The sequence below is a fragment of the Centruroides sculpturatus genome, unplaced genomic scaffold (genome assembly GCF_000671375.1).
Source record: "Centruroides sculpturatus isolate CEXI.00-Female unplaced genomic scaffold, Cexi_2.0 scaffold103, whole genome shotgun sequence".
NCBI classification, from domain to species: Eukaryota; Metazoa; Arthropoda; class Arachnida; order Scorpiones; family Buthidae; genus Centruroides; species Centruroides sculpturatus.
In genome coordinates, this window is record NW_019384303.1 from 456,956 (window position 1) to 483,886 (window position 26,931).

Genomic DNA, 26,931 nt, shown 5'->3' on the forward strand with positions numbered 1-26,931 from the left:
GGGTGCCGAAGAGGAAGGTGAAGATAACCAAGAATCCTTCAGGGCCGAAGCGGTGGTCGAAACCGATCAAGGACTCTGCAACTTCGAACCGCCTACCTCGGCACCCGACGTCATAGTTCATAGTTAAAAATAAGGTTAATTCTTTCCCTCATTTTTTGGCAGAGTCCACAACGAACAGTTCAAGCATTTCTACTGTCGAGATGTTTGCTTTCTTTTTCTACCATGGAGACAACAAAACAAAATGTTTTTTTACTGTGTCCTCGTCCATCGTTTAGGAATATGTGATTAGTGAAGAGGATCGTTCGTCAATAGGCCTTCACATATCAGAAGGTTTTTTTCGGGTGTGAAGTCACGTGTTTATATCCAAAGGACTGTGTTCGGTAATCCATAGTAATCTTTTTAAAGATAATCAATAACGTAGAAGCGGGGAAGCGGAGAAGTCATAGATTGTAATATACGGGAAATTTTCATTTTATTATTGAATTTCAAGGAAAAAATATTTCATTTAACATGGATGACCGAACACGCGTGTAGAAAAACCCCCAAATCGTTCTCGGGATATTCGATAAGAATTTATAGAAAAGAGCGATAATAAATTGAGCCTTTGTGCCTTTTATATGCACGAGGATATAAACTGTATGTCTGTCCAGTAGAAAAAAAAAGTTTGGAAATTTTTGGAAATAAAATGTATTGTTTGAAGAAAGTACTTTTCGTCTCTCTCAATCTGATGAATTTACAACACGATTTAATACAAATTTCTTAAACTTCTCACCAATTTGGGGATATTTTCGTGAACTCTTTTTCCCTAAATGCGGCCGAAATTTTATCAGAACTCACTTCCGCGCAGAATTTGGCAGCTATACAACTCCTAACCACTAAATAAATTGGCAGCGATGCAAAAAAAAGATGAGCAAGAACTGGGGAGAGGAGGAGGAGGAGGAGGAATAATTAGAGAAAAATGATTGTCGCTTTAACAAGTATTATCAGATGACACAACACCAGGGTCTATCAGCATAATAAACAAAGTTGGAATTCTCCGTTACGTTCTTTAAAATAAATATTTTTTGAAATAAGCCAAGCTTTCAATCTCTTTCTTGATAGCTGAAGAGTTTTTCCGAGTCTAAGTTGATTTAAACGGATCAAGGAACAGAAATCTGTTCCAACACAGTTCAGCAAGTCAGTGGGAAAACAGGTATTGACAGTCTGTCCAAACATCTCTACATCAGGTCAAAAGATCGATTGTCGTCGTTAACAAACAAACTAACGACAAATGCCCCTTCCAGAGGCGGTGTTACCTCGCAATTTCGAACACCCCCTCCCAATTTTTGAGAGGAGAAGTTTAGAGGAATTACGGTTTGAAAACGTATCTTTAGATAAAGTTTGCCAGGAAGAAACTGTGAAGGAAATTAATTAAAAAAGTAAACGACAATGAATAATGTCAACACAATTTAATTGTCTCTCGGACCTTTTGACAATAATTAAACTATAATATATAAAAATTCATTTAAGCTTTTAAGCTGTTTCTTGCATACGGCGATATTCGTGTACACTTCCTTTTTCTACAAAATGGCGAATTGTGGTCAACTTTTGTGTACAACGATCGACATTTTCTCCCGGTTTACCGTAGCCCCCGCCACCAGGAGTTTCTAAATGGAATATGTCCTGAAACGATGCCAAATAAACAATAAAAATACATATATATAGTATACTAAAAATTATTTTTTTTCTTAAATAAAATTATTCAAAAATATAAATATTCATCAAATGAATATTTTTAGTAATATTTTCGATATTTTAATTATTTTAAATTTAAAAAAAAAACTTAATAATTTATCGATTTATTAGTTGATCTTTTGGAGCATCAGATGGCGCCACGTATCACGAAATGATACTTAAAAAAACTGATAATAAATGATACTTACACCGGCTTTAACGACTACAGACGTCTTGCTTCCAAGGTTGATAACTCGGCCATTTTTTGTTATCAAAAGATTCAAACCTCTTTTGCCATTCTCTCCACCTGATAAAAATTTCATCAATTAAATTATCTTCAATTGTAATTTACTGGATTGCCCGCATTATTCCACCAAAGTTACGTTGTAAGGAAGCGTCACGGACGATCTCGCTTAATAAACCAGAAAAAAACAGAAAATAATAAAAGAATGGAACGTCGTTAAAGGCTAGCAAAGCAGAAAAAAAGAGTAAAGAGAGAGAGAGAATAACATTAAAACAAACTGTTCGGCTCACACACACACAGCCAGCATAATAATGACTGAAGGAATAAACGTTAGACAATAACAGATCCTACAATTTTCTAGAGAATTGAAGTGAACGTGGGGGATAGAAAAAGAGTAAACCGGATAATATTTGTCACGGGGCAATGACGTAGCTGAAATATGTCCGGTTATTAGTGTCATCCAACAGACTACTACACCAGTCGGTAATTAGTGGAGAATGAGTGATGCGGCTGAGAGGGATGGCATATTCAAATTCCTGTAATATTCCATCGTGTCATTCTCTTCTAATAGATGAGATCGGAGGAAAATAACTTTGTTGGATATTCGCCGTTTCCAATGAAGATATTCGATTTTGTGTGCGTGTTAATGTTAGCAACTCACGTTACCTTTTACTTTATAAACTGGAAGGCAAATGCCATTTGCAACTGAAAAGAGGCGGGCCAACAAAAATATAAAACATAATTTTGTTGACCATAAAGGATATTTTCTATTTTTTTATTTCTTCTGTATTAAAGAAATTATTCTGTAGGATATTAACAGCAAATGTATTGATGGAAGAGAAGATAAAGGGATGCATTGATTCCCATCAATGTTATATATCTTGTGCTACGGAATCAGGCTAATTCCGTGTTATATAAGCCGTCAAAAATCGATTTTCGTGTATAAATGTTAAATAACGTTTTAATCCGACATGCGAAACTCGTAAATTATGTCACAACAAGTCGATCTTGTTGTAATTTATTGGCCAGTTGTATCTTCACCGTCGTCTTCGTTTATCAAAAGTTGCTGCTATGAGGGCAACGTGTTTAGAAATTCGAATAAATTTATTCAAATTATTATTTATTTTTAAATGGATAAAATTTCATAAATTATTCATCATCCAGATGCAAGATGGATTAAAATTATAGAAAAATAAAAGACTGCATCTTGATTAATAATGTCTTTCAACATTAAAAGTTTTATTTTAATATTTTTCTTCTTTCAATTCACTCTTTTAGTGAAGTCATCATCAAAAAACTAATCTCTTTCCACTTAAACTATATTATCCCCATTTATCTTCATACATCCAAATAAATCATGATTAAAAAAAGTAATTATTATTTCAAAATAATTTGTTTTAAAATTTTATAATAATATAAGAAATAAAAACATTTATTTAAAAATATAATCTTTATATGTGTTACTGAGAACATTATATAAATTTGAGTTTATCGAAGTGTTTTTTTAGTATGAAACCTATAATGAGTTAAGACAAGCAATTGAAGATATAAATGTGACAAATTTCTGTGTGTATCCTTGTCTATTTGGACCTTTTTTATTAATAGGAGTTATTATATTGGTTTAGTTTCTGATTAGCAAATAGATCTTACTCAAAAGTCAAAACAAAATATCTTTATTTTCACCTGAAATCATTTGTTTTGAATTTTGACAAAAATTTCTCTATTTGCTAATCAGAAACTACACCAGTAAAGTAAGTCCTATTAATAAACAAGATCCAAGTAGACAAGGATAAACATAGAAATTTAAAAAAGTAAGGACATAGAGGTAAAAAGAATAATATATAACATCTCTGGTGAACACTTCTGTATCACTTACTGAAATGATATATATCCCAAAGATTTATTCTATGTGCATAAATTATGATCTATTACAATAAAATATATAAAAAATGAACCATATAATTAAAATTTCTCAGGAAATCTAACAAAGTACATATGACTCTAAATATATAAATATATTTAAAAGTACATATGACTATATGTACATATGACAAAGTACATATGACTCTAAATATATAAATATATTTAGAGTCATATGTACTTTGGTGACTTGAATTGTACAATATATTGTTAGATTTCCTGAGAAATTTTAATTATATGGTTCATTTGTTATATATTTTATTGTAATAGATCATAATTTATGACTCTAAATATATAAATATATTTAGAGTCATATGTTTGTATCAATAATATTTATCATATGATTAAAATAAATCTAAGTTCATTAATTCCAAAATGGAAAAAAAATTGTTTTATGAATTTAAATATTACAATAGATATTACCTTCCATTCCATAAGGTGCAAAAACTCTTCTTTCTGTTAATACTGAAAGAACCAACTCCTTTCGAAATAATAATTCTCGCACGATGCCATCGCCGCCACAAAATTCTCCTTTACCTCCGGTGTCTGGATTTAAATGAAAGCAACGAACTATCACAGGATATCTATAAAAGTATAATTTATATTAATTTTATTTTATCAGCAACAATAAATATTAATGTATTTTTAGAATTACAGCACTTCTTATGTTTGAAATTAAATATGTGCTTAATGGAAGATAATATTATCAGCTCTAATAATAAAATTAATAATTACTTGATTCCAAAGTTTATAATAGATTTTTTCCTTGCTTAAATCTGATAATGTAATTTCATACAAAGTCAAATAAAGCATGTTCTTTTGATTTATAAATTATTTAAATATGCTCTTATCTTGTTTAATTAAATTATTTAATCATTGAAACTAGAACAATTTAAAATAATAAAACAGATATTGCTTTAAATAAAACTAAAATATCAATATAACTTTAATCAAATACTTTCATTGTGTATAAAATTGCTTTTCAGAAATACATTACTATTTTCTTACAAGTAAAATCAATATTCAAATTTGTGGAACTTCCAATATTAAAAGTTTTCTCAGACAGTAATTGCTTCTTGAGGTCAAGCTAAAAATTACAAAAGGTATATAAAACTATTGAATGTCAGACTTTTTTTGAGTATGTTACTATAATAACGGAATAAATGGTAGAATTTTAATCTAAAATATGGACCGAATACAAGTTTAAATTGCCAATGATGGAATAATTCCCAATATAAACAATTTTTTGGCTCCTTGAAGAATGTTTTGATGTTCTGAAATTCAGTATAGAACCATTATTTCTTACTGCTGAAGATATAAAAATTGATTAAAGTCAAAAAATCATTTTTCTTTTTTTAAATTTTAACTATCATTAATAATTAATTAATGTTTTGAATAAAAGTTTATTTTAAATATTTATTTTCAAGATTAAAAAATACATAAAAAGAAAGTAAATAAGGTTAAAGTACTATAAATAATTTTTTTTTCAAGTTATATAAAAAAAAAAAATTAGAAATTTTTAAAACTACAAAGTACAAAATATTTAACTTTATATATGAAAAAAATACAATTTTGTCTTCCTAAACAATCAAAATTATGGACATTTTAGCCTTAAAAACCTATTGTTATCATTGTTATTAATACATGATAATTTCTGGATTAAAGAAATGCTTACAATTTTTCTGAATTAATTTCATATTTGGATTGGAATATTTTGTAAATATAAATTGTTGATGATAATATATCAAGTTTAAAAATAGTAAAACAAAATAAATTTCTAAATTTTTATATATTTTCTGGGATAAATTAAATATTAATTTTGAAATAAATTACATTTTTATCTATTGTGAATCTTCTTGATCATTCTTATATAGAAGTAAATAATACATAATCAAAAACATTTTTTAAAATGTAACAGTAAAGATTGGATATGTAAACAATTTAATTTTTTATTAATTCTTAAAATTTCTGTTTACTTTAATATTTTGCTGTAAAATGAGTAATAAATTAAAGGTTTATTAACTTTTCGAATTATTAATTATTATTTGTTTAATTAATGGATAAACATATTAATATTATACAAGATGAAATTTTTATAAGTTAAAATATTGTATAATTGAAAATTCAAGAAAACTATAGAAATATCTCTTTCAACCTTAGAAGAGCTTGAAAGAGAAAAAAAATAATGACAGATGTAGAATCTTTAGACTTTCTTACACTAGAAAAAAGTATTTACATGTACAAAAACATTCACCAAAAAGAGAAATATATTTTTATTTAAAACTGTGAAAATTTTTACATAACAAAAGTATTCAAACAGAAGAAATAAATAATGATAAAACAAAATATTTTATACTTTTAAGAATAAGTTTGGCCTCCTTTTTCCCTGATAACAACTAGGCATTGATTCATCCAAATTTTATAACTGCTTTATCTATTAAATTTAAAACTCTGATGATGTTTTTATGATCAGTTTTGTTTGTTATTGATTCTGTTCTGATTGTTCATTCAATGTGATCTTATAAATGCTCAATTGGATTGAGGTCAGGCAAATGTGGAGGACAAGAAAGTGCTTTTATACAGTGCATATCAAGAAACTGACTGATTTTTGAAGTGTGCTTTGAAGTATTGTCATGCAGGAAAACAAACCCTTGATATCTTAATCTTATCCAGACTTTAATTTTCTTACTGATTTGAACATTGTTATTTAAAATCTATTTATGCACATATTGATTCATTATTCTCTGAACAAATTACTGAGTTCCAGCACTATTTGCATACATAAAATTCAAAATAACACTAAACCATCTCCACATTTCACTGTAGGGATCAGATTTTTCATTTTTTAAGATTCTCCAGCTTTTCTTCATACTTTCAGGCAATCATTCAAACCAAACACAATGAATTTGGATCATCTGACTTCAAAACTGATTTTGTATAAAAGTCTTCTGCAAACTTTAAACTTTACTGCTGCCTTTTTCATGGCCATAAAATCTTTATAGCTACTTGCTTTTAAAATTTTTCTGACAGTTTCTGCAGATGTATGTACTCCACATTCTACAGAAACCTCAACAATAAGCTTAGGAGCAATTATTTGTGAATTTTTCTTCACTTTCCTGCCAATGACACATTTCTGTCTTGAGGTAAATATTTCAGGACGTCCAGTTCAAGCCTTATTAATTATACTATTTGTCGTAAGGAATTTCGTAATGGTATCTTGAATTGTAAAACTGTTCTGCGAGGTTTACCTTTTGCTATTCCTTAATAATGAGTCCTTTAAGAACAATGGTTAGTTTGTTTGTTTTCATTGTTCACAATAACAAAATAAAACAACTCAAGTATGAAACAAATACTTTAACTCATTTGTTGAAGCAAATTGTTGTAATCATGTTTTTAAGCAAATGATCTGACACTTTCTATTGTTTATTTCCTCTGTCTAAATACTTTTGTGATATGAAAATTTTCACAGTTTGAAATAAAATTGTATTGCTGTTTTTGATCAATATTTTTTTGCACATGTAAATATTTTTTCTAGTGTAAATCTTCGTCCGATAGAGAATTATTTTTAATAAAATTGAAGACAAAACTGTCCAAAACGGATCACCATTTATTACTTGTGTTCCAAGACTAAAACATTCTATCGGACGAAGATTTACAGAAGAAATTTCTACATATATCGTCACCAGGGGGGCAACTTCTCTAAAAATCTACATTTTCCAGCGCTACTCTTTAGTAGATAAAAAGAAGAAGAAACCCCAAAAGAAGGTATGATGGAAGTAAGCAAGACAACTGTATGTCACCAGTTCCTTTTTCAGAAATTTTTTAAAATTTTAATTGGATGTTTGTGTTTGTAAAAGGACTTTTTGTAAACTCTACGGCGACAAGTAGCCTAAAAAGGAAGGTCAGTCGCCGAAAATGTTTTAGTCTTGGAACACAAGTAATAAATGGTGATCCGTTTTGGACAGTTTTGTCTTCAATTTTATTAAAAATTTTTTCTAGTGTAAACGTCTGAAAATTTCAGATTTGTCATTATTTTTTTAAATTTCATGTGAGAAATACATTATAACTAGACAGCGGACATTTAGGCCCTTAAAAGTAGTGTTTTAGGCGCCTAAAATAGGCTCTTAAATTGTCTCGTTTAGGCTTTATAAACAAAAAATAGGCGGTCAAAATTTGCACAATGAACAAGTAATGTACTTATCAGACAATGGATTATTTATTTAACATATGTATTCCAAACAAAAATGCACATATTCAGAATGCTGCAAACGCAAAAGTAGACAAACAATTATCTTTACATTTTTTATTCACTCTGTTTCCCATAGTTTGCTTCACAATATATTATAAGCACTTTTTCCAAATTTTCAATAGAAAAGTTGCAACGTTTGTCACTGAGTATTAATTTATACGCAGAGAAAGAGCGTTCCACATCTACTGACGATAACGGACAGTATTTCAACCTTGGAAGAAGATGAACTGGGAATTCACTTTCGGTTTTGCTCTTCTTTCCTGCCAAAATATCAGCCACAACAAACAAGGACTTTAATCCAGTATTCTTTTGAAGCACTGCATCCAACTTTTTCCTCACTTTTTCTGCAGCAGTGCCTGGTGCATCACAAAGTTTCTGCTTTGCTCTGTTGAGGAGATCAATTTGTTCATATATCGGTTTCCCACTACTTTCAAGAGCAGTAATAGTGTCTGCAATGAATGTGAAATGAGACTTAATGTACACCAAGTCGTTCTGAACATAAATGTCATTCAAAATTTCCTTGGCTTTAGTTACACAAACTGCATCATCCGCTAAAGTGTCCAGAAGTTTCTTTATATCAGAGAAATGTTCACTGTAGTAGTTAACAGCCTTCAGCCAAGTTCCCCAACGAGTGAGAACAGGTTCTGGAGGAAGAGCAACATCTGGGAGCATCTGCCGAAAAGCTTGCACTCTTGATGGGGCTTTAATGAACACTTTCTTGACAGAGGAGATGAGTTTATTCACCTTCTCGTATTCTACTCTGATTTGCTCTGCTACCCGATTGAGACCATGGGCCAAGCATGTCACATGGACAAGAGCAGGAAAAAAAATCTTAAGTGTTTTCATGGCAGGAACCATGTATGAAGCAGCATCTGTTACGGCTACAAGAACTTTATCTTCATCAGGATTAATTATCTTTAGTCCATTGTTCACAAAATGAGCCACTGTTTCATGGTTAGTTTTAGTCAACTGTTTTGTGTAGATCAGGTAAGCTCTGGAGGGCCCATCGGCATCAAGCTTTCCAACAATCAAGTTGGCAACGTAGCGTCCAAGACTGTCCGTTGTTTCATCTACAGAGAACCACAAGTAAGAGTCCTTAAGATTGTCTCTTATCCTGGAAATAATATCTTCGTATGCAGGTTGCACATAATACTTTCGAAGTGTCGACTCTGAAGGAATTTTCTGGTGGCAGTACTTTTCCAAGAAATTTCTAAAATGAGTGTTCTCCAATGTTTTAAATGGAATATTTGCTGCTATAATAGCATGACACAAATCAGCACTAAACTCATTTTTCTTTGATGAAGTCTCTGAAGTCTGCGTCAAGAGAGTCTGTTTCATTTTATATTTTCGTTCAACGTTTGATTTATGCTGAGCACCTTGTGCGTGTTGTGTGAGGTGGCATTTCTTTTCACTGGACACCTACAAAAAATATTAAATTTTATTATTTGTTGTTTTTAAACTACTTTATATTTTATATATATTAACATTATACAGTACAGTATATATAATTTGTAATTTGCAGTAATATTTTAATTTATGAAAATATTTTTTTACTGACCTCTTTATTACAGACTTGGCACAGAATAATCTTGCCATCCGACGTGTAATGAGGGAATTCTTGAAGCCATTGCCGAATTAATGAAGCTTTAGATGTTTTAACTTTTGGCATTTTCACTAAAATTTTATCCACAAGTGAACACTCCAAAGACAAAAATAAAACTGATCTGCAGTAGACTGTCAGGCTGTTATTCTGGCAATTCGGGATTTTATGACTTGGTGACAAAAGACTAGGTGTGGCTAATTGCTGTTTTCAGAGGGTATGGTGGAGGGAGAATTTGTAAAATTTTAACTGCCTTGGAATGTAAGCAATACAGTATGTTAAGAATCAAAGTAAATCTTTGTGGGAAACGAAACGAAAAATTAAAAACTTTTTAAAAATATGAAAACAGGCTAAACTTTATGTTTTAGGCAAAAATAGGCAGTAACGTCAAATTAGGCATTTTTAGGCATTTTAAAATACCATTATTTCGGTCTAAATGTTCATGAAAAGTGTTAATACAAAATCTTTGCCATGTATATGCTAAGGGAAAAAAATAGGCATTTGCCTAAAATCCGCTGTCTAGTTATAACTAAAAACCTTTTTCATTTTATAGATGTCTGGATACTTTAGTGAGATAGTGAATATACTGGAGTGTATTGATAGAATAAAAAACTAAAACACTAAACTAACATATAAATTTAAATGAAACTTGATTTTTATACTTTCATTAATTTAAAAAATTAATTAAGAAAATAAATTCTTTAAACTGATTTTAAAAAGTATAAAATAATCTGTTGTTCATTATAATATTTATTTAAAAATATTTCTATAAAATTCAGATCTATGTAAATCTAAAATTCAATTCAACATACTTGAAATTAAACATTAAAATATTTTAAATAAAATATTACCGATTCTTCAGAATAACTTATTTAAAATATCCATCATTTCAACAAACACATTCAACAACTATTATTCCATATAGAAAATAATTTGTTGAAAATGATAAATTTTTATAAAAACTATGTTGAATTTCTACAGTTTTATTTAAATTATACACAAAGATATTTTTTTCTTTTTCTATTTTTCAAAATAACATATTTATAATCTTGCCTCTTTTCAATAATCTCAGGATCTGTCATTCTTGTATTAGTCATATGAGTATGTACACCACTACGACCATGCCAGCTTGGACCCTAAAATAAATAATGGTACAATCTTTCTAATAAAATTTAACATTCAAATTATATTTTAGAAACACACAAAAACCATAATTATGATTATTTAAACTTTATTACATACAGCTCCAGCACCACCAGCAACAGTTTCATAGTAACCAACATCTTTGTCTCCAAAAGTTATGTTATTCATACAACCCTGAAACAAAAATTAAAGTAAATATAGTAATAAATATGTACTTAAAAAAAAACTATTTTCTCTTCTTACATAGAAAGTGATTCTATAATTTCTAGAATAAACAAGTAACAACAACTTGATTTTATTTGTTTATAAAAACAAAAACACAAAATAGAGAGTTATTTTCTCTATTTTAAATCATGTAACAATAGCTAATCTTAATGAATTTTTCTACATTTAATCTATTTCTTATATTTATATACTCCCAATACACTAATTTCTCATTCCACTTCAATATAAGTTCAAACTTTAATCATGTTTTTTATATTTGTTGATATGTTTTATAATAAAAATAAAATTTTAAATTATTTGTCTACTCAGATAATAATTTAAATACAAAGTTTTATTAAGATAATAATTTGTAATTAATTTTCTAAATTTTATATTACAATATTTATAGAAGTATTACATTAGTCTATTTTTCTATGATTTAAAAGTTTCTTATCTTATTCTAGAAATATCTGTAACAACAAACTATAGTTTTCAAGTATTATAACCAAACATGCTTGTTTTGAATGCTTAGCATTTGTTCTATCATAATTTTATATAATATTAATAACTTGTCTTTCTTTTTTCCAAATCCAAATAATCAAGCTGATGAAAATTTTTGAGTTTAAAGTAAATGCAGATGAAAAATCTTTGTAAAAATTTAAACATCCAGTAACTTTATTCTCTAAACATTGTGTTTATTTTGTTATTCAAATTGATAAAATTTATCATAATATTAAAATAAATAATGCTTAACCATTATTTTTTTTACATATGGTAATAAAATATCAGAAGTGAAGGCTTATAGCTTAATTGTTTCTACATCACAGAGACATTGCCAGATATTACCATTAGGGGAAAATAAAGAATAGATTTGGACATAAAATATTTTTAGTAGTTAAATCTAAAAAGTTTTATATTTTTTAGGTTAAGAGAAAACACACCTCCCTCTTTCCCTCTTGGAATACACCTATGCTAGACTATACTTAACTCATTTTTATATTAATAATATATGAAATGGTTTTATACAGTTTTTCTTTGCAACATTTAATATATTTTATTGATATTTACCTATCATATCACAATATCAAATAACAATGTTTTAATTGTTATTCGATATTGTGATATGAAAGATAAATTTTTAAATTTAAATAAAATATACATATATAATAATTTTTAAAAATTTAGCTAAATATTACAATGTAAATACCTGAGATGCTGCACAAGATTTAAAAGCTTTGAAAACCACATCTACAATTCTTTGTGATGTTAATACATTTCCTCCTACAATAGCTGCATCTTGTGATGGTGACAATATTGATCCTTTTGGAATGATAACTTTTACAGGTGCAAGACAACCCTATACATTTATTTATGTTATTATTTTAAGAACAAAATTATTTTTTTATTAAAAGTATTTTGTAATTACCTGATTTAGAGGAACATCATAGCCAACCATACAGCGTAAACAGTATATTATTGCAGACAGTGTGACAGCTTTTGGAGCATTACAGTTTCCATATACTTCATAACCAGTATCATTAAAATCAAATATAGCAGTTCCCTAATAATATGTAATCTTAGATATAATAAAAAAAGAGGATAACAACATATATACATCACATGTAGAAAATTTACTTGATTTTTATCTATTTGAATCTGAAGTTTAATCATTGTTCCATCATCCATGTAATCTTCAGCACATAAATTTACATAGTTATCTGAGAATGAAACTTTATTACCAATTTCTTTCAGCATATTTCTAACAGCAATTTCTGCATTGTTCTGTGAATATAAAGCCATTAAAACATATAAATCTGCAAAAATTATATTTTAAAATATAATTATACTATATTATAAAAAATTACATTTAAAAATCATAATCACGTTCATTTACATAATTTAAAAATTTTTATTTTACAAAATATCTTGCAGTCTATAATAATCCTTTATCATCATATTATTATTGAAAACTAAAATTAAAATTATTTTGATGTTAAAACTTATCATTTTTAAATAAAATTTTTATTGTGTTTATTGTGTTATTTAAAAAAAATTAGTTTGTACATTCTACTTTATGATAAAAAATTTGTCAATAATTATTATAAGNGTGTAAATTATAAAAGTAATTTTATAAAATCATAATCAAAATATGTAATTTATAAAGCCCAAAATAAAAAATGACGATAACATTAGTAGAAGCCTTAATGACAATCTGGATGAATGAAGGTACTGACAGGGTTCCCATAGCCTGATAACAATAATACATGCTAGTTCTGCTCATTTTCAATGCTGCTTAATAAGAACACATTTTCAGATAATAGTTGAGGTTCAGTACTCAATAATATTTTGTAGTTCACAAACTCAGCAAACTCCACTGTTTACCAAAAGTTGCTTTTGATCAGTAGTGATTTGCATTTCTATCAAAAAACAGTGATAAGAATAGATAAACATGCATCCATGACAATCCATAATTTTAAAAATGCACATAGCACATTCACTCTCATATTTTTTAAATTTTGCTATATTAGAATATGTAAGTAGCAATTATGTGTAAGCAGAGACAGGCTAATATGTCCTAGTCAAGTTACAATCAAAAAAGCATGAAAAAAATCAATTTATAATGTAAATATAAAAATATTTTTCAATCTGTTTCATTTAATTAACTTGAAGACTTAGTCTGTCCAAAATTGGTAACCATCATTCATTTACTTCTTGTGTTCCAGAATAGAAACAATTGATGACCTGACCTTTCTTTTTAAGCTGCTTGGCCATCAAATTTAAAAATATTCCTTTAAAAAACACAGAAAAATTTAATTATCCAAAAAATAATTCTAAAAATCGAATTAAAATTATAAAGTTAAAATTGGAACTGGCAGATCTTACAGACATCTTTGTTTTTCTTTCCATCTTTAACACTTGAGGATTTTCAGGCTTTATATCTACTGAGGAAAATGTTCTGGTAAATGTAGATATTTCATAACCTCCCCCTGGTGACAAATCTTTGCAAAAGTTTCAATTGTAGAATTTCATCGGATGGCAATTTTCATAAAATTGTCATCTGATGAAATTCCACAACTGTTTCATTTCTTAATTGTGGATTATTTTTAGTTGCCATTGTAGCTATTTTGATATTTTTTAAATATCAGGCTTTATTTTAAGTTATTATCTTATTGACATTTTTAATTAAATTTATATTCATTTGTTTATTTCTAAAAATGTATCTAGAGCAATATTAAATAATTCTTACCTGTATATGATTCATATAGGCTTGTATCACATCCAAACCATATACATCAATCAGTTCAGTAACTAACATAATTCCCTAATATGTACAAATATTTTATTATAGAAATATAATAAAAATAATAAATGAACAAATGTTTACAAAAAGACATGATATATATATATATATATATANGATTATTAATTTCTTACTTTTTGATTTGCAGCAACTTGTGCTCTTAAATCAGAAATATTATCTTTAAGATTTCTTGTTCCACTGCTACCAGGAATTTTTCCAGGTTCCATTAACATTTCTGTTACAGCTGAAAAATTATAAATTCTTTAAAATTTTTACTTAGTGTAAATTATAAAAGTAATTTTATAAAATCATATATATTATGATTCTGTAACATTATTTACACACATTATAAATAAATACTTTTAATAAATATGATTTAAATGAATTTGAATAAAATTTTTTTTATAACAGCATTATTTATATTATAGTACATAAAGGTAATAGTGTACAGGGAAAACCTGATAACTCGACACCTTACTGGAAAAGCTAAACATGTCGAATTTTGTGGGTTGTTGAGTTAGTGAGGTTTTGGAAAATTTTAATTGTTGGCAGTGTCATTAAATATAGTACTGTATATACAATTTGTCATACTTTTTGTGTTGTCTTTCTATCTTACTTCAACAGACAAAATAATAATGAAATTGTTCAGCTAATGAAAATTTGCAAGAATGTAACCATTTTTATACATGTTTAAATTATTGTACTGTATTAGAGTACAGTAATTTATATATAAGAGGAAAATTTGAATAATTTTCAAAAATTTTATTGACAAAAACAACTTATCAAAAAGGTATCATTTACAATATTCTGTTATTAAAGTTTGCTTCTGTTTTAACAAACTACATAAGAATAGTTTTTTTAATAAGACCAATGTCATATATCAGCATGTGTTTTCTCATAGGTTCTGTCGATTCAAAAGCCTTTAAAATTTTCTCCTTATTCTTCATGAATGTCTTATCATCATATGTGGGAAGCTATATTCTAGGACTTTTTATCAATTTAAAGTATTTATCAACTTATTACATTACTTTTAGTAATGTAATCAAACTAAAAAGTTGTATAATGTATCCAATTATATAAATTTTTTTCTGACATTTTGCATTACAGTAAAAATTTTATTGTAATATTTGGCATAAAATGTATTGTTAAACATAGAATAAAAATGTATAAAATTTTATTTATGAAATAAATCCTTTTAATATAATATGTCTATCAAAAGAAAAAATAATAAAGGAAGACAAGAATCTTAATTAAATGAATAATATTCCCTAGAATAAATAAAAATAATCAACTTTTTCAAAACACCTTATGAATACTGATCACATTTGTACAATAATTGTATATAATGATTTTTTTATTTCAGAATAATTCATTATTAAATAAAAATCCAATGAAGAAAAAACAGTATACATTATTTATCATTAAATTATTAAGGAAACTAAATTTTCAATAATTTTTATTTATAACTTCACAAAATTACCTTTCTCTTGAAAAATTCCATCTTTTATTAACTTAAAAGAAATAAATGTAGCACCTTCTTGTGAGAGACTAGTAGAATGTGGTGGCATAGAACCAGGAGATATACCACCTATATCTGCATGATGGCCTCTGCTTGCAACAAAAAATATTGGCTTAGGTTGTTCACCATAAAATACCTTAAAAATTAATGTAAATATTAAAGTAAATTTTAAAATAAATTAAATATTTTATTTTAGACAATATTATATTTTTAATAATTTTAATTATTACAATTTATAATACTGTATAATATTTTAAAATTTTAACATTTCTTTTTTAATTGTATAAATATGACAATTATGTAATTATAGATTAAGATGTAATTTTGTAAAACATTTAAAATTATGTTTCTTACAACTTTCTTATTTTTCACTGATATTTTTTAAAATAAAATCAATAAAAATCAGATTTTACTGGAACTAGAGGAAACAGGCAATTCTTAGATCAGAAATAACAATAATTTCTCTTAGAAAGTGGAAATTGTTATCTGTAGTAATTGGTTTTTATTAAGATTTTCATTGGCTTGTTATTCTCTTTAAAAAGAAATAAGCTTTTATTTAAAATGATAGTAATTTTTCAAACATAATTTACATAAATTACAAGCATTGTACAATTTTTGTTAAAGATTCAAACTATGAGAAAATTTTCAGAGTTGATAATTAGTAGTGTGTAAGTCAATTCAATTTTTACTTTTTTTTAAATTTATTACTGTTTCAAATAATTTGCATTCAGTAAAGATTAATCATATCAGAAAGAAACTCTACACTATTTGGTAAAAAAAACTAAAAAATGGATCCTTTATAATAATATCAAGCAAAACCATTCTTGTATACAACATAAAAAACATTATTAGCTCTACTGAAACCCAGATTAAAAAGACAAGACAACAAAGATTATAAACAGCCCCAAAATAGTTAACATTTTATGGCTTATTATTAAAAAAAAACATTAGACTTTGAAATGTTTATAGATGTATTTTTCTTTATGACTTGATTTGACTCAATAAAATTATTACGGATTATGTTCAGTTACATAATTCATTATTAGAATTGCTAAAAAATGCCTAGCACTAATGAACAGTAAGTTATAATTTTTATTAAGATAATATATGTCTACATATTTCTATAAAATCAATAAATAATTAAAGTTCAACTATGAAGTTTTGAAACGTCCACAATAATATAATATTTTTGTTCTTTCAAAATATTTTAATTATAAGCTTTTTGAATGTTATCACATAATAATTTCCAATTAAGAGAATATGAGAATAACTTATATGACTTATGTGAGAATAATTGATGAGAGAGGATTATAAAAGAATGACAACATAGATTTGAGTAAAGATTTATTAGAAATTAAGCTATTTGTTTTATTTAATTGTTCAACAAACCAACTTTCTAGATAATCAAATATTTATGGTAATATGAATTAAATTACTGCATGTTATGGTATGTAAGATGCTACTGTTGTTCAAAGGAAAAAAAAATTGTCCTATGTCTTATATCTGAAGTTATGATCTCCCATAGGCTAACAAATTCCCTAAATGGCCTTCAGTAGGCTACAGATAACCTTAATCTAATCCAACTCTTGAAAAAAAAACAAGAAGTTATTGTTTAATTAAATATGTTATAGTTAATGTTTGTTTTTTGTTATAACTATGCTGCTTTTGCATGAATTCAGGTAAAATATTTTAATGGTAAATAACTTCTTTTAGTGCCTGTTTTTTTCCTGTTGTGCATTCTAATATTATTTTTTTTAAACCAGAATACAGTAAAAAAAAATTTGTGCCACGTGCCAAAGATGCATGATGATTTAAACACATTAAATACTTTTCCTAAATATTTTGTACTAAAATAAAGCTGCATTTTAAATGTTCATATGTCTTATATGCTATAAAATATGATACTGTAAAATACTTATTTCTTAATATTATACTTACAGGTGTAATAACTGTTAAATCAGGTAAATGACTTCCTCCTGCACAGGGATGATTTGTTAAAAGTACATCTCCTTGATTAATTTTGCCATCAAGATAACCAATCTTTTAAAAAAATAGAAATTATTGTTGAAAATTCATTTTATTATTAAATAATTTAAAAACATTATTTTATTTTATATTATTTTCCTCTCAAATATGAAAATATATGTTCAATAATACTATAATCTATTTAAAGATAAATTAATACAGAGTACTTAAAAAAATTTTGGGATTTTAAGAAGTCAGAATAAATTTTGGGAATTAAGAAACAAAGTGCAATAATGTTTTTCAATTAAAGATGTGTTAACTCAGTAATTGCTGTTTCATTGATTTAACAAGTAATGCATGATCTGACAAAGTGAGTAACCTGACTGTTCACCTGTTGAAGAATTGTGAAAAACATTTTATCTCTTGTTACATCCAAAATTTATTAGAAAGCATATGTAATATGCATATTAAAGAAACAGGGCCAAATTTTACCCTTGTGGCTTAATTTTGAGATAAAACTTTTTCCAAAATTGAAACTGCATACTCCAGACACTATGTAAAATAAATTCGGTTGCGATTTGCTTAATTTTTCTACAGAGAATTCTAAACTCTTTAATTATGCTAATCCTAATAATTTAAGCTAATAATTATTTTATTATCTTGAAATAATTGATGATTTCTTTAAATAAAATTTAAAATTTCTTACTTGAAATTGCACAGCTTCTTGCATTGCTCCAAGATGAACTGGAATATGTGGAGCATTAGAAACAAGACCACCATCAGGTCCAAATAAAGCACATGAAAAATCCAAACGTTCCTAAAATTACATGCTTTTCAGTTTTAAAAAAGTCAATAAATACATTATGACAATTTTTTACTTTTTTATCAAAAAATTAAAATACTTTTTATACATTATATAGTTTTATTTCTAATTTAAATGAACAGAATTGCCCATATTATAAAAATATTATTGTTTAGTCATATTTTGTAGCATTCCTTTCTGTAAACAGTTGTTTATATAAATATCCACTTTAAAGCAAGAAATGCTCATGAATAATAATACACTGCTCACAAAAATTAGGGGATATTTGAAAATGAATATGAAGCAATAAAAAAATAAGCATTTGATTTTTTTTATTAAACAAGAACATCAAAAAAGCAAATAACAAGTCAAAGAAAGTTGTTTGATTATGCAAACTCAATTATTGTAATTAAGTAACAATTGACATATTGGTGGAGGTGAACAAAAGCATGTCAACTGGACAAGAGTGCCACACATTGACTGTTCAGTAGTATATGGTCACCAAAGACTGCCAAAACATACTGACAGTGATAGGGCTTGGGCAGTATCACATTATCCAGCAGTTCTTGTGGGATCCTTTGCCACTCTTGCTCCAGAGCAACTTCCAACTCAAGAAGTGTTGTGGGAGGCATTGGACAGTTTGCCAGACATCTTCCCAGTGAATTCCAAGCATGTTCAATGGGATTCAGGTTCTGGAGAACGTGAAGGCCAGTCCATGCATTTGATTGTTGCCTCCTGAAGCACGTTGTTGATGAGATGCACATGATGGAGCCTTGCATTATTGTCCATGAAAATAAAGTTGTTTCTAACTGCTTCAGCATAGGGTACCACTATAGGGTGAAGGACCTCATCTCAATATCTGACAGCAGTCAACGATCCATTTCTGATGAAGTAGAGATCAGTACAATGACCAATGTTGATACCAGCCCATACCATGATTCCACCACCACTGAAGGAGTCCCTTTCTTGCTTGAAACATGGATTCTCCTGTATTCCTTGTTCACACCAGATTAAGACATGATGATTATCAGGCTGAACTGTTGACTCATCAGAGAAGAGGACAGTTGACCTGAGTGGTCAACTGTCCTCTTCTCTGATGAGTCAACAGTTCAGCACAGTCCAATGACAATGCTCATCAGCCCACCTTCTACGGATTCTATGGTGTTCAACAGATAATGGAATGCATACCATTGGTCTCTGGGCATGCAGTCCAACACAATGGAACCAATTTCATATGGTCTAGGTGCATATCCATCATCTAGTGGCAGCAAGAAACTGTCCCCACAGCTCTTTTGCATTGCTGCGCCTGTTCCTTCTTGCCAATAAGGTCAAGTAGTGGTCATCTCTTGCAGTTGTTGCAGATGGAGTCAGTCTCTTGAAAGTAATTCCACAGTCTGTCAATCACGCTTTGGGATGTTCCAAGTGCTGTTATCACTGTTGTCTGTGATTGACCAGCTTCAAGATGTCCTATGGCTCTCCAGGCTTTGCATTCAGACAAATTGTATTGCAGGGGAATTGTAAGGGCTTGGGAAATTATAAGATGTACACTTTCAAGATCAGGGAATATGCAGATATGCCAGTACTTTAAGCTTTTTGTATAGTGCATTCTCACCAATGAAATAAAAGTTGGTTTTGCATTTCATTTGCATAATTGAACAAGATTCTTTGACTTGTTGTTTGCTTTTCTGATGTTCTTGTTTAATAAAAAAACTCAAATGCTTCTGTTTTTTATCGCTTCATATTCATTTTCAAATATTCCCTAATTTTTGTGTGCAGTGTACATATATGCACAAATCCATTTCTATAATAAAATATAAAATAAATATAAAAATCTCAATGACTTGATAAAACTAGTAAGGGATAANCTGTGATTGACCAGCTTCAAGATGTCCTATGGCTCTCCAGGCTTTGCATTCAGACAAATTGTATTGCAGGGGAATTGTAAGGGCTTGGGAAATTACAAGATGTACACTTTCAAGATCAGGGAATATGCAGATATGCCAGTACTTTAAGCTTTTTGTATAGCGCATTCTCACCAATGAAATAAAAGTTGGTTTTGCATCTCATTTGCATAATTGAACAAGATTCTTTGACTTGTTGTTTGCTTTTCTGATGTTCTTGTTTAATAAAAAACTCAAATGCTTCTGTTTTTTATCGCTTCATATTCATTTTCAAATATTCCCTAATTTTTGTGTGCAGTGTACATATATGCACAAATCCATTTCTATAATAAAATATAAAATAAATATAAAAATCTCAATGACTTGATAAAACTAGTAAGGGATAAGATGAGCAATTTGTACAATAATAATACAATTTGCATGTAAAAAAGAAAATCAAGAGTGTTTCACCATAAGTTTCTTACTACCTAAAATTGTAATGTTGTCTAATAAAAAATTATATAAACAGTTCTTCAAAATATCATTCTTTATTGTAGATAATCTATCATTGAATAGCTATGTTAGTCAATTGCATTGTGCAATTGACTAACATAGCTGTGTAGATTGTCAGAGTATATCCTCATTTACATACCTCCAAAACAGATCAGAAAATTATGTAGTAAGATCAAAAAAGTCAATAAATATATATGTTACTGTGAAAGACCGAAATTAGAGAATGTCGATATTCTCCGGTGAATGTCGACACATGCAAAATACGTCGGTGAAAGACCGAATATTTGGTTATATTATATTCGAACAATCACTGGTATATGTCGACAAGCACAGATAAGCTTTGGTGGAGGTTGAAACGACACCCGAGAAGCCAATGTCGACGGAGAGGCGACAGTCTGTCGCCAAATTCTTCGCCATTTCCTTCTGCTCAAATTGGTGATACTGTAAGAATACAAGTCCCCGATGTCAACCGTGGCCATATAGATGCCCGAAATGTGTTGGTGGTTGTAGTTGGAATAGAAGAACTCCGACTTTTATAAATTAACAAACAAAAATGGCACCCTCCAACTTTTATAAATTAGCAAACAAAAATGATACCCTCAAGCAGCTTTATACCTGTAATCAGTTCGTAATTTGTAAAGAAAAGTTACTTTCCATAGATGAGATTTCATCTCAAGAAATAGTGCTGAGAGAAGCAGCTACAGCTAATTCAAAAAGTGGAGGGCAAGGCTATACATGCTGTCATTGCAAAAAGAAGTGTTCCACGAATAAATGCAGTTGTAAAAGCAAGGGACTCTTGTGCAATTCAAAGTGCCATAACAGTTTAAGTTGTTGCAATAAATAAAATTATATACCGTTAATCACATAATATATGTGCATGTGTAATTTGGTGTATTATTTTTCTTTTCTGATTAAGAATGTACTGTTCGTTTTAGGTTCAACGGTTTATTTACAAGTGCTGTTACTTAAGTTTTCTCCTATTTTGACATTAAAAAGTTGCATTTTTGTCTTAACGTAATAAAAATATTTTTATTCAACATTCAACATCAGTGCATGAGGAATGTCGACATTTGCCGGTGTAAGTGAGAAATAATGATATTTAGCAAATATTTTGTATATTCACGAAATGACTGTGTGAATGCTGACTTTCACCGGAGAATCTCGACATTTGCCAGATATCGGTCATTCACAGTAACATATAGATATAGCAATGAATATTGAATCGATTATGGTAAATGTTGAAAATATCAGTTAGACTATCATTTATTGTTCAATCTAATATGTTTTTGCCTATTACAATTCCATTTACTTTATAGTTCTTAATATTATTTGTATACAAATTTTATCATTCTTTCATATATATTTATCAAATTTTGTGAGGTTTACAATTATTCTACATTTAATCAAAGAACAGCCAACAAAAATAATTGCTTCATCAAAATATACGATTGGAAAACTACTATTAATATGTATTTTATTTTTTGATGATAAAAGACTAATGGCAATGCTAAAAAGACTACAAAATTTACTTAAAATTGTAAAATTATTTCATATGTTCTGAAACATAAAAGTGGCTATATTTATCAATATTGTTTAATTTATTTTATTGAAAAAATGTTTAATTTGAAATTTTAAAAACTAATTAAAAGCATTAGTTTTTAGAAATAAAACTGTCTTTTTTTTAAAAAAATAAATATATCTGTAGTGAATTAATCATTTTTAAAAACCATCTAAATTTTATTACCTTAATATTTGTTGATATCGAAGTCCTTTGAAGAATTCTAGAATTATATATATATTATATTAATTTCTTCATAAAAATAATCTCTAAATTATAATTAGCAATACATTAACATATTGCTATTAAGAAAAAATTTATGGTATAATATCATTTATATTAAGAAGTTACATTGCATAAATCATCAGAATGTAAGATAATGTTATTCTAAAAAGCTAAAATTGAAATTATTCAATGTATATATTTGTGAAAAAACAAGTTCTTAGTACTTTAATTAAATGCTATTTTATAAATCATTATATTTGTGTTTATTACTTTACTTGATATTAAATAAATATATATATATATATAAGTTATTTAATACTATTTTGCAAATTCTCAGAAAAAAATATTATATTATGCTATTTTTATGTCTACTAATTTTTTGTGTAAAATATCATTTTTTTATTGCAAAAGGATGATCTTTCAAATTGTTTTAAAGTAAATTTATTAGTTGTTAAATAGCTTATAATTAAAGTTTAAAGATTAAATCTTTATTGTAAATTTATTCATCATAAAACAATTTTGAAACTTTAAACAAGATTTTATTTAGAACAACAGTTTCTCAACGGGGACGATATTGTCCCCATGTGGGTATTTTTCCACTTTGAGGGGGCAATTAGTAACAATTTATATTTTGGGGGCAAAAAACAATTTTCTGGGCAATATAGTAAAATATTATATTAAGAATAATTAGATATTTTATGTTATATTGTACAATAATTAAACAAATAACATTATACTAGTCACTAGTCTATTCAATGCAGTACGAATTTGGCATTAGCCTTGTCCCTCAGTGTTGGAATTTTGTAGTGAAGGGGGCGATACTATGTAACGGTTTTATTGAAGGGGGTGACGATTCGTTAGAGGTTGAGAAACACTGATTTAGAACTTACAATATGAATTGAAGGTTTAACAAATTTAATTTATGTTTTTACATTTTGATAATTATTGACTTTATGGAATTATGACGGTGGTTTTTTCAAGCGCCAATGGTCCATAAAACAAACACAAGTGTAAATAACAAAATGAATTTATTACCAAAAGTTAGGTAAAATATGGTTACTTTTTGACATAATCACCATGAAGATTGAGATATTTGTCATATCTGTGGATGAGCTTTTCCATCCCCCTGTCATAAAAGTTGCTGCCAGTGAATTGAGATGGCCATAACAACGTTGTTTTGGAGATCGTCATTAGTCTCAAACCTCTGCCCTGCTAGCCACATTTTCAGTTCAGGAAAGAGGTGAAAGTCTTCATGCATTAAAAAGTTCAAAGCTGGATGGAAGTCTTCACCACCTTTAAACATCCAGTGTACAGCCTCAATTTAGCACTTCCACCTCTTTCCTGAACAGAAAAAGTGGTTAGGAGGGCAGAGGTTCGAGACTAATGACAATCTTCAAAACAACATTAGGGCCCATCTCAAGTCATTGGTGGCAAGATTCTATGACAAGAGGATGGAAAAGCTCGTTCACAGATATGACAAATGCCTCAATCTTCATGGTGATTATGTCGAAAAGTAACCATGTTTGTATCTAACTTTTGGTAATACCATATATTTGCACAGATAAGATGAGGTATAAATTTTCATCAAAGTTTTATAGTTTTATCATATATCTGTCCTATAAGATAAACCCCAAACTATCAATGGCCTATGAATTTAGTTTAGATCAGCAATTATCATTTGGATAATAATACTGTATTGTGTATACAGAATTATGTCCTATTTGTAATTTTTTGAATGAACAAATTTTATTTTCTTGCATCTGGCAGCACTGCCTTGCTATTGTTGACATTCCCACTGATTTGGGCATTTGGGTAATAACCTTGACTATTCACAAAAATGTCGTGAGGGCTATTCTATTTTGTGGATATACCTTACTCTCTACTAGTAAATAATTACGATTTTCCATTTTTTTATAATGATTTTAATTTATATAAATTTCAATCTAATTTTTTTTGTATCTGTCCTATAAGATAAACCCCAAACTATCAATGGCCTATGAATTTAGTTTAGATCAGCAATTATCATTTGGATAATAATACTGTATTGTGTATACAGAATTATTGCTATTGCCTTGCTATTGTTGACATTCCCACTGATTTGGGCATTTGGGTAATAACCTTGACTATTCACAAAAAATGTCGTGAGGGCTATTCTATTTTGTGGATATACCTTACTCTCTACTAGTAAATAATTACGGTTTTCCATTTTTTATAATGATTTTAATTTATATAAATTTCAATCTAATTTTTTTTGTATCTGTCCTATAAGACGACCCTGGATTTTGGGGGTCTTTTTTTATGATTCAACTATTGTCTTATCTGTGCAAATATACAGTAAATTAATTTTGTTATTTACACTTATTTTTTTTTTTATGGACAATTGGAGCTTGGAAAAAAACAGCCTACATATTTTTAAAACTATAGTAGAATCTCATTTTAACAGATTATCTATGATCCTGACGTAATCATTTTAATATAATTATTTTCAAATATTAGAAATATATATTAAAAAATGTGAAAATAATATAAAAATTTTTAGAGGATATTTTAGCATTTTCAGCTTGTAAGAAATAAAAGGTCAATATAGTAAAATTTTAATTGTCTTCATGTGCTAGAGAAAAGAATATAAGTCTACCACACAAGGCAAGTGACNTAGAACAACAGTTTCTCAACGGGGGACGATATTGTCCCCATGTGGGTATTTTTCCACTTTGAGGGGGCAATTAGTAACAATTTATATTTTGGGGGCAAAAAACAATTTTCTGGGCAATATAGTAAAATATTATATTAAGAATAATTAGATATTTTATGTTATATTGTACAATAATTAAACAAATAACATTATACTAGTCACTAGTCTATTCAATGCAGTACGAATTTGGCATTAGCCTTGTCCCTCAGTGTTGGAATTTTGTAGTGAAGGGGGCGATACTATGTAACGGTTTTATTGAAGGGGGTGACGATTCGTTAGAGGTTGAGAAACACTGATTTAGAACTTACAATATGAATTGAAGGTTTAACAAATTTAATTTATGTTTTTACATTTTGATAATTATTGACTTTATGGAATTATGACGGTGGTTTTTTCAAGCGCCAATGGTCCATAAAACAAACACAAGTGTAAATAACAAAATGAATTTATTACCAAAAGTTAGGTAAAATATGGTTACTTTTTGACATAATCACCATGAAGATTGAGACATTTGTCATATCTGTGGATGAGCTTTTCCATCCCCCTGTCATAAAAGTTGCTGCCAGTGAATTGAGATGGCCATAACAACGTTGTTTTGGAGATCGTCATTAGTCTCAAACCTCTGCCCTGCTAGCCACATTTTCAGTTCAGGAAAGAGGTGAAAGTCTTCATGCATTAAAAAGTTAAAAGCTGGATGGAAGTCTTCACCACCTTTAAACATCCAGTGTACAGCCTCAATTTAGCACTTCCACCTCTTTCCTGAACAGAAAAAGTGGTTAGGAGGGCAGAGGTTCGAGACTAATGACAATCTTCAAAACAACATTAGGGCCCATCTCAAGTCATTGGTGGCAAGATTCTATGACAAGAGGATGGAAAAGCTCGTTCACAGATATGACAAATACCTCAATCTTCATGGTGATTATGTCGAAAAGTAACCATGTTTGTATCTAACTTTTGGTAATACCATATATTTGCACAGATAAGATGAGGTATAAATTTTCATCAAAGTTTTATAGTTTTATCATATATCTGTCCTATAAGATAAACCCCAAACTATCAATGGCCTATGAATTTAGTTTAGATCAGCAATTATCATTTGGATAATAATACTGTATTGTGTATACAGAATTATGTCCTATTTGTAATTTTTTGAATGAACAAATTTTATTTTCTTGCATCTGGCAGCACTGCCTTGCTATTGTTGACATTCCCACTGATTTGGGCATTTGGGTAATAACCTTGACTATTCACAAAAATGTCGTGAGGGCTATTCTATTTTGTGGATATACCTTACTCTCTACTAGTAAATAATTACGATTTTCCATTTTTTTATAATGATTTTAATTTATATAAATTTCAATCTAATTTTTTTTGTATCTGTCCTATAAGACGACCCTGGATTT

General features: G+C 28.4%; 3 protein-coding genes across 3 annotated transcripts in view; 1 reads left to right on the forward strand and 2 right to left on the reverse strand.

Moving 5' to 3' along the window:
* The window catches only part of LOC111617931 (neuropilin and tolloid-like protein 2), a 55,262-nt gene extending 54,383 nt beyond the window's left edge, over nt 1–879 (forward strand). Inside the window, exon 10 of the mRNA XM_023359323.1 lies at nt 56–879. Coding sequence (XP_023215091.1) covers nt 56–127 — 72 coding nt within the window. The 3' untranslated portion in view covers nt 128–879. The remainder of the gene's footprint in view (nt 1–55) is intronic.
* Nucleotides 880–1,418: 539 nt separating this feature from the next.
* LOC111617967 (5-oxoprolinase-like) overlaps nt 1,419–26,931 on the reverse strand; it is a 43,243-nt gene continuing 17,730 nt past the window's right edge. The window contains exons 11-24 of the mRNA XM_023359375.1: nt 22,798–22,834; nt 18,565–18,675; nt 17,832–17,933; nt 15,855–16,029; nt 14,509–14,618; nt 14,321–14,395; nt 12,709–12,855; nt 12,500–12,634; nt 12,281–12,430; nt 10,969–11,043; nt 10,780–10,862; nt 4,301–4,461; nt 1,923–2,020; nt 1,419–1,662 (exon numbers count right to left, since the gene is read on the reverse strand). Of these exons, the coding sequence (XP_023215143.1) occupies nt 1,513–1,662; nt 1,923–2,020; nt 4,301–4,461; nt 10,780–10,862; nt 10,969–11,043; nt 12,281–12,430; nt 12,500–12,634; nt 12,709–12,855; nt 14,321–14,395; nt 14,509–14,618; nt 15,855–16,029; nt 17,832–17,933; nt 18,565–18,675; nt 22,798–22,834 (1,609 nt within the window). The 3' untranslated portion in view covers nt 1,419–1,512. The remainder of the gene's footprint in view (nt 1,663–1,922; nt 2,021–4,300; nt 4,462–10,779; nt 10,863–10,968; nt 11,044–12,280; nt 12,431–12,499; nt 12,635–12,708; nt 12,856–14,320; nt 14,396–14,508; nt 14,619–15,854; nt 16,030–17,831; nt 17,934–18,564; nt 18,676–22,797; nt 22,835–26,931) is intronic.
* On the reverse strand, nt 7,874–10,016 carry LOC111617975. The gene has a single exon (XM_023359388.1). It carries the CDS (start codon nt 9,462–9,464, stop codon nt 8,181–8,183), a length of 1,284 nt encoding a protein of 427 aa, XP_023215156.1. The 5' UTR covers nt 9,465–10,016; the 3' UTR covers nt 7,874–8,180.